The 10,723-nt window shown below is 33.0% G+C and overlaps 1 protein-coding gene across 3 annotated transcripts; it reads left to right on the top strand.

The window, feature by feature from the left end:
- The first annotated feature begins 2,062 nt into the window (after positions 1–2,062).
- On the top strand, positions 2,063–7,398 carry LOC104890599 (protein trichome birefringence-like 14). 3 transcript variants are annotated; one of them, XM_010676143.4, is made up of 6 exons: positions 2,063–2,354; positions 2,616–2,659; positions 3,990–4,227; positions 4,660–4,935; positions 5,509–5,704; positions 6,234–7,398. In XM_010676143.4, exons 3-6 carry the CDS (start codon positions 4,074–4,076, stop codon positions 7,060–7,062), a joined length of 1,455 nt encoding a protein of 484 aa, XP_010674445.1. In that variant the 5' UTR covers positions 2,063–2,354; positions 2,616–2,659; positions 3,990–4,073; the 3' UTR covers positions 7,063–7,398. The 3 variants fall into 3 exon arrangements, with proteins under 3 accessions (XP_010674445.1, XP_057250382.1, XP_010674446.1); XM_057394399.1 differs by having other exon boundaries at positions 2,063–2,356; positions 2,619–2,659; XM_010676144.4 differs by having other exon boundaries at positions 2,065–2,354; positions 4,675–4,935.
- The last annotated feature ends 3,325 nt before the right edge of the window (positions 7,399–10,723 follow it).

Here is a 10,723-nt window from a genome sequence, read left to right as displayed (position 1 = left end):
TTTCTACTCTAAATAATTCTAAACTAAAAACTTATGAAGAGTATTTGGCGATGTGTCTCTATTTTTTGTATCAATCTTGTAATGAAGTAATCAATACTGAAATCGTGTTAGAGAAGTGAGTTGATGCTTTAAGTCTTATCGTCTCCCTAATTCAACTTCGGGTGGACTCTCCAATTTGATATATTCTCCTTCCTTTGCCTACAAGCGTTGTCATGATTAAATCTAAAACTCCTTACTGAGATGACCCAAAATCGCTAAATACCACCTAACTTAAAGGTTTTGGGAATGGGATTACTGAGGTATACTATTGTATTGAAAACAACCTTTCATCCTATATTTCCTTTTGAAACATTCATATCTTCGAACTTAAGTTATATGGTATAAAGTTTCATTACAAGTTTGATTGGACAAAAACTAATAAGTAAATAAGGTTGTTTATATTAGGATTTTTTGTTCAAAACCACCTAAACTTTTCACGTTTTTAGAAACTCCCACCTTAATGATTTTTTTTATAAATTTCCACCTACCATTTCCAATGTTATTAAAAACTCCCACCACTTAACGATTTTTGTTAAATTTCGTTAACAAAACCGCTAAGTAGACCTCACATATGCATTTTATTATTAATTTACGTTGAAATCGAAGTCAATTTAATCAATTTAAGGGCAAAATCTCAACAATTTTGGAGCAAGTTTGGAACAAATTATAACTATTTGTAGAGACTTGCAACTATTTCAAGTTCGATTTTGTTAAAAAAATGTATATGAGGGACCCACTTAACGGTTTTATTAATGGAATTTAACAAAAATCGTTAAGTGGTGGGAGTTTTTAATAAAATTGAAAATGGTAGGTGGAAATTTATAAAAAAAATTCATTAAGGTGGGAGTTTCTAAAAACGTGAAAAGTCTAGGTGGTAAGATGCAATTTATCCTTTATATTAGGATTTGTTAAGCTTACAAAAGTTGTCTCCAAAACCTTGAAGTTGTAAGTTGTGGATTACCTATGCAAGGAGTGCAAGCGTCTGTTTTTTTATTTGAGAAAAATGTGTAAGATACAATCTCAAAACAATGTGAATGAAAACAAGTTTCAATAATAACACATTGTTTTAGATATCAATATAGGAGGGAAAGGAAGTCGGAAGTCGGAAGGGGAAGGGAAAGGGAAAAATGAAGCTCATTTTTCTCTCTAAATCTCTCCAACGATGTTTATTGTAGAGGAAAGGAAAATGGATCATCTCCTTTCCATCCCTCCAATTCCCTCCCCTAGGCCTCCTCATTTGGTACCCAAATGGAGGAAAATCCATTTATTCATCTCCCTCTCCTTCCTTTTCCTCCATTTTCAGCACTTTATAAACAAAACTTTTATAAATTCTATATAAGCTCAGATAAATTTAAATCGTTCCGATAATTATGTTTGGAAATAAAAACTACTAATTTATCAACGTGGTATATAAATAATGCATATCACAATGATAGTTTCAAAATATTCACATAAATGTGTCACACTTTATAAAACAACCCCCTTAATTTTCTTGATTTCCTAAAAACTACACAAAATACACCTGTAAATTATGAGTGTTTATGAACGAACCGAACCCGAATTGTACTGAACTCGACTAGTGAGCTTGACGAGCTCGATATGTAAAGCTCGGCTCAAATTCTTGAGAGTCTCTCAAGGCTCGAGCTCGTTATCATCCCCACTTGTAATACACTAATTTTCTTGAATATCCTAATCAAATTCTTTTAATGGTAAAAAGAAGGGCTCTATCAAGATCTCTACTCACCTAATATTCTTGGTCTAACATTTTTCCAAGTACCACATTTAACATAATTCAATTTAACTTATGACTTTAAAATACAAGGTGAATCATCAACCAATTATACAACACAAGCTTGCTAATCACACCCTGATCATTTAAGAGAAGCTCAAGAACCTATACGACACATTACAAGTATAATTAATTAGTAATATTAATGTTTCATGTTACGTGGCGCAATCTTAGTGGCATTAAAGTATCAAGAAGTTTTTTTTTTTTTTTGTGTTTGAGGGAAAGTATGAGGAAGTTTTTTTTTTTTTGACGGGAAAGTATGAGGAAGTTGGATCTCATTCTCATGCTCCTTACCATTTTATAAATATTTTAGTACCATAGTCTTATTTTGATGTACCCATTATTTTTGTTTTTGTAGTGCATAAAAAAACTAGACAACCCATAAAGCAAGGGCTCTGCTACAAAAACACCATTTTTGTGCGCCTTAAATCTCTCTCTCCTTTCTTTTCTCTCTTGATTCAGAATCTAAGGTTAAACCCAAATCAAGGGAAAAAAAAAGATCTTTTTTTCGCCCAAATTTTTTCAGGTATTTTTTGTTTTTAAAATTTATTTTTTTTGACTGTATTATCAGGATTAATCTAGGTTTTCGAAGTTTTAAGCTGAATGATGCATTTTTATGGGGTTTTTAATTGAAAACAAAATTACCCACTTTGAGTTTCATGCATGTTGTTTCTTTGATATCTTTTTACAGATTGTTATATGTTTTTTTTTTTGTAAAAATGAAGTTTTTAATTGTTTTTATGATGTTGCTGAAGTTTTTCGTTTGAAAATTGAAATGGCATTGCAGGATTTTGATGATTCTTGGTTAAAAACACGCATCAAATTGGAAAGGTAAAGGTTTGATTTTTGTAGTTCGGATCCAATTATATCTTTTGCATTTTATATTTTAATTCATTTCATTTTTTGATATTTTTGGTATGAAAAATAGAAAAAAGAAATTACTGCTTGCAAATTTTCTTGTTTAGATTTATGTCATTTATCCTTGTTTAGGTGAATTTTGTGGGGTTAAAATGTATATATGTTTACCTACTTTTTTTTTCCTGGGTTTGGGAAGATAAATTTAAAGGTTGGTTATTTCAAATGAAATTAGGAGTTTAATTTGCAAGATTAGGGTTTTGATTACTGGTAAATGGTAATTAGTTATTTCTTGCTTTTGTTATAAATTTGAACTAGTCAGCCATGAAAATGGTAAGAGAATTTGGAAAGAAAATGTTTTGTGTTGTAATATATGTCGTTTAGTTTAAGTGGTTCTAAATCTAAATCTGGAATTCAGGGGATAAGAATTTAGAAACAAAAGTGTTATGAGGTTACCTGTGTTGATGGTGACTTTTTGGGTTTCATGATTTGAAGCAACATATTTTCTTATAATAATATGTGGTAAGTGAACTTATATGTGGAATGGGGCAATACATAGGAATTATTGTTAGTATAAAAGTTCCTCCTTAGAGAATTTGATTACGATGGGGAGTCGTATTATTATTGCTTGTCTTGTAGTATTAGTATAGATTCCGTGATAACAACTACAAGATTAAATTAAACACAAGGAATTATGTTGGCATGAGGTTATGTTACTTGGACTGGGATATTGTGGGATATGAGTAGATTTCCAGGGGCCATATCTAGGAATCTTTGGGAAGTTTATCAGAATGAATTATGTGGTATTTTGCATGGGCTAAGGGTAAGACTGTGTACATCGCGATTTTTAAAGACCCCCATATTGGGTGGGTGTTTTTGCTATATATATGTTTGAATGGCATTAACCGGTTCGGGTATTATAATTCTAAAGTGAATGGTCTTAGCAATCTTTGATGTAATATGGCTTATGCAGAGGAGAGCTTTGATATTGGATTAGCTGGTAGTGTGTTCTAATCCATTCGTCTAAGCAATTAGACACTGCAAAATGTATCAAAGATGAATTATTTTCACTAATCTACTACACTTATTTCTTGTTTATATCGTTTTTTGGCTCTTAGTATGTTTCCTTTAAAAGGACTCCTCCATGAATTAACACGCATAATATCAATTGGAATCCCTGTGGTCCATTAGATGTCTTTTTTTATTTATTAGTTGTCTATTTGTTTCGTTGTCTGAGCTGATTGTACTTTGTATATTCTATACTGTTCTCAGCATTCTCTAACTCTTTTGGGTTTTTCTTCTGTAGTTTGAAGAAAAGGTGTTGTGCAGACTAACTTATCAGAGGTTCTGCAAAAGATGAGGTGAATAAGCTGGTGGTGCATTTGCGGAAATGAAGGGAGGAAATCTCCAAAGAGCCAGGGGAAAGCAATTCTCTTTCACTCTACTGGCTGTCGTATGCATGACTGTATTCCTTTGGTCTTATGAGAGAAGACCTGTTCTCACAAATATATTATTGTCCCAGGATAACTTGATTTTACCTTCAGGTTCGTGTCCTTGTTCATCTTCTATATTTCTGGTTCAAAAATTTTCTTCTCTGTTTCATAGATGCTGAATGGTTTTGCTAGAAGTATCATAGGGTCATATTTTCTTCTTAGTTCCTTAAGTGCTGAACTTCTAGAAATATCAATTGGGAATTCAATATTAGTTTCCCAAAATTTTAGAGATAACACACTGGATCTTTGGACATGCAACCTGCAACTACTGAATTTATATATGATACAGACTCTTGATCTTTGACTTAATGCTGTAGTTTTTAGGCACAAACTTAAAATTTTAGATTTGTTTATTCTTTAAAATCGATCTAGCGAATCCCTTAAAGTGTTTGTTTGATTTGGTCTGCAGGTGGTTCTATTGAAGGGTGTTGTTTCTTTTATTCGTTGTCTTCTGTTCTGATATGCTTATTGTTTTTAATTCAGATGTTTTTGATGCAGCTTCACACATTTCTGAAGATCTTATCAATCCAGAAGATGTTCCTGTTCAAGAACCTCGACATGTAAACAATGAGACAGAAGAAAAAACAGTACCACAGATATCGAATATTGAGAATAAAGAAGAAACAGAAGAAAGAGTAAACCCCCGGATGTCCATTGTTGAGAATAGAGAACCTGCGGCCGAAGAGTCAACCGTAACAGTTGAAGATGACAGTGATTCCATATCCTCATCTGTGCAGAGCTCCTCATCTCATAACAAGGGTAGCTACCCTTCTAGATATCTTAAGGGCTATCTATTTTGGAACGTTTAATGTGACAAGTTTTTACTGATGTGACGACTAACAAAGTGTCTACCTTTCACTTGACCTTTTCCTATGCCGCCAAGTTCATTTGTCTTAATTAAAACTAGTGATTTATACTTATGAAGTCCGTTGGTTAGTTTTGCTCATGGTTAGGTTTTTTCTAACTAGTCACTGCTTTAATAGCTAATTAACATTCTTGATTTTTATTGCATTTGTTGTGGCTGGAAATGGGTGCATGATACCTGCTGTTTTGTTTCTTTAATCTGGGACAAATTACTCAAAATGTATTATTCTTAGGCTGTTTTCTTAGGCTATAGAATTGTAATGTTCAGAAAGTGCTGCACTGTCATTACCTTTACTACTGGATATGCTACCTGATTGCCGCCCCCAGAAATAATTCAAGTGACCTGGAAGTACCCTCAATTGGCTGCTTGACATTTTATGCAAACCCTGATTGCAGAGTCTTGATCTTACTTTCACTTACAAAATTTGGTAGTCTTATGCTAAAGATATTTTGTTTTCTCATTGACAGTGTGTAATTATGCGAAGGGTAGATGGGTTGTAGATAACAGACGACCATTGTATTCTGGCTCAAAATGCAAGCACTGGCTATCAGAGATGTGGGCTTGTAGATTAACACAACGCCCAGAATTTGGTTATGAAGCTTATAGATGGCAACCAGCAAATTGTGATATGCCAGACTTTGAAAGATCTTCATTTTTGAAAAGGTGAGGAAGTTATCTTAATGTACTTTCGAAAACTATTTGATGTATTTTGGTGCCAAGTTTCTTAAGTTGGTATTCCCTTTCCATTTCACTCTCCTTTATGAACTGTTTTTTGCTAATGATTCCCATATGTCATATATGCTGAACTTGCTGTCACCTTGATATAATAGCTTTTCCCAGTTATCATTTGATTTACTCTTCATCCCTCTATTTATTTAATCATTATTTTATGAAGTATATTTTACCTTCGTTTATAGATGAATTTGGTTTCTCTTATTTCTGACTAATGTTTGTTTACCTTGCGGTACTGTTTATCCCCCCATTACCCCTTTAGTCAAATTGTTTTATGATTTATGTTTTTCTTCTATTAAATAATCTATTAGCTGGTAAGTTATACAATTTTTGAAGTTTATATCAAAACAAAATTTTCTCTATTTGGTCTGATCAATCGCATGAAAACACGGCTCTTTTTCATGACCCGTATTAATTGGGACGGGAAACACGGCTCTAAATGATGATTAATATTTTGCAGGATGCAAGATAAGACTATTGCTTTTGTTGGCGATTCCTTGGGCAGGCAACAGTTCCAGTCTCTCATGTGTATGGTTACTGGTGGTGAAGAGATTCCTGAAGTTCAAGATGTGGGGAAAGAATACGGATTAAGCACCCCACATGGTGCTTCCCGTCCCAATGGTTGGGCCTTCCGATTCCCGGAAACCAACACCACAATACTGTACTACTGGTCATCCTGCCTCTGTGACCTTGTTCCTGTCAACAGTAATGACCCTGCCTCTGAAGTTGCCATGCATTTGGACCGTCCCCCGTCTTTCTTGAAGCAATATCTCCACCGGTTTGATGTTCTGATTTTTAATACGGGTCATCACTGGAATCGAGGTAAGGTTAATGCAAATCGATGGGTGATGTATGTTGACGGGAAACCAAATCAAAATAGGAGGCTGGCAATGATTGGAAATGCTAAGAATTTCACAATCCATAGCGTCGCCAAATGGCTTGATTCACAGCTTCCTTCACATCCCCGGTTGAAGGCATTCTTTCGGACGATTTCACCAAGGCATTTCTTTAATGGGGATTGGAACACCGGGGGGAGCTGTGAGAACACAACTCCTATGGCCCGAGGAAGTGAAGTGAATCAGGACGAGTCAAGTGATCAAGTTATTGCGAGTGCTGTCAAGGACACAAAGGTAAAACTGTTGGATATCACGGCTCTCTCTCAGTTAAGAGACGAGGGGCATATATCACGGTATAGTGTAAAAGCGTCTTCGGGAATACAAGATTGCCTGCATTGGTGCCTACCCGGGATTCCTGATACATGGAATGAAATACTTGCTGCTCAATTGTAGTCTCATCCTTTGTAATCCTATACTACAATTTAGTGAAATCAGTGGCCATATTTGGCGATCCAGGACGCCATTGCTTATGTTAATCTTGCTAGAAGTTAGAGTGAAGTCTGTTGTTTATATGCTAGAACAGATTTCTCTAAGATGTTGACTAGGGTTAGGGAAAAATGGTAATGCCATATTTCACATTCCAATACTCTTATTTTACACCCACAACTAAATAGTAAACAATAAGACCTATGTATCATGTATGTGCTAGATTTTAGTATCACATACATCTCCACCGAAAATGAACCTAGGAGAACTTGTTCTATATGCATTATCTAATTAGTTTTTTTCCATGGGGAGGGTGGGAGTTTTGTGGGGTTGTTTCTATGATGATTTCTTATGTTAGCTGAAAATTTACATGATATTCTCACTTTTTTCAAAGTTTTTGGAATGAGTTTGAAACTGTCTCATTGATGCCCTTATGGCTCTATCTGTACAAGTGTGGGAATAATTGTGTGTTAACCTGTTGTAGGTTAACCTGGCATTCAATATATATAGGGTTGATATTACAGACCTATGACTAGTAAAGTATTATTTTACCCTTTACGATATAATATTATCCCTTTACATATAATATTATCCAATACTATCTATCTCTTCGTTAATAAACTCTGTTAAAAGTTGTTTATTTGCTCTGATCTCATTTCGAAACAAATATAGTTAGCTTAAATCTCTTTGTAATCAGTGGGAAAAATTGAGTTTGATAAACACATTCCGACCTATAAACAAGTAATTTAGAGTCAGTTTGTTATCCTTTTTTGTTTTCAATTTTTTTGAAAATCAAAAACCATAATATGAAAACCAGAAAAAGTAGTTTTCAGTTTTTAGTTGTCAGTTTTCAAAATTAGCATGATATTATCATTATGACCAAATTTAAGTTTATAATACTACTTCTATCATATGATTCTAAAATCATAAAAACCAAAAACTAGAAACTGACAGTGATACCGAACAAGCCCTTAGCTTAACTAAATCAGTTTTGAACTCAGTGAAAATGACTAAAAAACTTATAGTATCAACTTGGCTTCTTAGTTGTATTTCAAATTTCTACCAATTGAAGTTAAAGAGCCACCAAACTCAAACTACTTCCTCTATGGCTATGTTCAGTTCACCTTATTTTTGCTTATTTCAGATCTAATCAGATCAGATCAGATCAGATCAGATCAGAAAAAATAAGTTCAGATCAGATCAGTTCAGATTATGATTATATTTAAAAATCATTATATCTTTCATTACATATTAGTAAAAATTATAATAATTGAATATTAATAAAGTACTCATTGAGACGAATCAAACAAGACCCCACATGACTATATTTTTTCTTATATATTGAGAAAAATCTAAAAGATAAGATCTTGTAATCAGAAAAAATAAGTTCTGATCAGAAAAAATAAGTTCAGATCAGATCAGATAAGTTCAGATCAGAAAATTTCAGGTGAACTAAACATAGCCTATATCATTGGTTGATAAGGTCGTTTTTCCACCATCCTTTGACAATTAAGGCATGGAGTTTTATGCGTACGGTAGAAAACTATAAAGTAGAAAGTGCTCAAAAGGGTTTTGCTAGTGCATTATACAAGTTGCTGATATTTCACCAAACATAAAAGTGTTTACCTGTCAAATTGACACAATGAAGCCAAGAGGGCAATAACACTAATTAAATATTAGAAGCATATCTCTATAAGAAAGAATGAAAGAGAGCTTATAGACTGATCAAATGAACTTTATTACTAGTCATTTAGCATCAATTCACTTTGCTAATAATAATGCTATTATGCTATGGTAGTGTACTTGAAGTAACTAGACTCCACATGGATCATGTGTGGGCAAGACTCAAGAGCATAATGAGAGAGGGTTAGAATTAGAACAGTAGAATGGAAAAATAGCAAGCACTGATTACTATTATGTTATAATATTCTTCTTTTCTAAGGCGTAGTTGGGAGTGACTCGGCTGATGAGCATTTTCTGAGTCTTATCAACAACAATCATTTAAGTTAGGGAAAATACATGTAGAAGATGGTGCACTCTTGGCTGAACGATGTAGTTTTAATATTTTAGGATTTCATAATTTTAAGAAAAATGTTGGTATTTGTTTTCATAAATCTTGCAAGTTGTTTTACCTTTTCAAAAAAGATGGTTGTTGGACAAGATTTCTTTATTCAAATTTGAATTTAAAATATATGTTCTTTTAATTTAATTTAAACTAAATGTTCATTTACAGTATGTTCATTTCATTACGACTATGTTCTTTTATAATTGGAGATTTATATGTTCTTTATTTTTAAATTATGTGTTCTTTTTATCTTGAAAAGTTGTTGAAAAAAGTTCATGTTCTTTTATATAGATGGTATGTTCTTTCGCGTGCACAATGAGTCAATGAGCAATATGCACCCTAGTGCATAATCCATACTTTGAATTCTCTCAACTTGTGGTGATATTGGGCCTTCGAGATTGTGAGTTTGTGTTCTTGCAGGTTAATAGCCAAATAGGGGGATGACTCTTGGGTCAAATACCTCATTTGGTCAAGGAAAAAAAAGATCTTCCATTTTATAGCTCACATGTCAGGTTTTGAAAACTTGGATTGCATTTCGTTATCCATATAATTTTGTGTAAGGGAAACTATTTGTGTTGAGTCGTATCATAATTGTTTCACTATAAACAATTTTTATCATATCCTTTTTGATGATTTTGAAAAAAAAAAACATGATCAGGGTTGGGAGATGATCTAAAAAAAAATTCATATACACGATCATGGGAACCCTTAAGAGTGGGATGATGTCAAAGGTTGGGAGATCAATAATACGCGTGGGGTTGGCGTAGATAGATGTGCAAGTACATAATGCTAATGGAGGATATACAATTGACCAACTCTAGATAAGATGTCAGTGTAGAAAGCAGTCAAGTTAAGTAATATCTCAACTGAAAAATAAAAGACAAGGTTGTCATTAGTGATGATTTAAAAGTGGATTCCTCAATTCTGGTGCATCTACTAACAACATGAATGACAATTCAAAAGACAAGGTCGAATTATTGCAATTAAAATAATAATATTAATAATACTATATATTATGATTATTAGATAGCGAAAGTGAACTAAAATAAACTAAAAAATAAGTTCAAAGGTTTAGGACCTTATTAGCTAACTGGAGTAGTATGCATCCACGCTGATTGTTTTGCATTATCAATAACTATAAATGTTTAAACAATCAATACACTCGTTTATTATCGATTTCTGATTTCAGTTTTTTGAAGACCAAAAACTAAAATATAAAAACCAGAAAAAAGTAGTAATTTTCTGCTTTCAGAGTTAGAAACATATTTAGTATAAGTATGATAATTTTTAAATTTTAAAGTTGGATTATAAAGATAAGTTATAGTCAAAACTGACCTAAAAAATTAATATAATTAGTCGTTGTGCACAAAAGATAAAAGTGTTCAAGCTAATCTCGAACTAATAAAAATTGAAAGTGTATAGATATTCTGAAGTTCATATAATAATATTACAATTACTACATGATTGAAGCATGTTTCATTGCGAAAATAATCAGAAAAAAAAAACAGTAATTCACTAAGCCATGGGATTTGGCTCCCTTCCGTTACAGATGGTCGTCGTCCT

This window comes from Beta vulgaris, chromosome 4 (genome assembly GCF_026745355.1).
Source record: "Beta vulgaris subsp. vulgaris cultivar EL10 chromosome 4, EL10.2, whole genome shotgun sequence".
Classification (NCBI taxonomy): domain Eukaryota; kingdom Viridiplantae; phylum Streptophyta; class Magnoliopsida; order Caryophyllales; family Amaranthaceae; genus Beta; species Beta vulgaris.
Note: the sequence above shows the minus strand (reverse complement) of the source record. Positions and strands in the feature narration are given on the sequence as shown.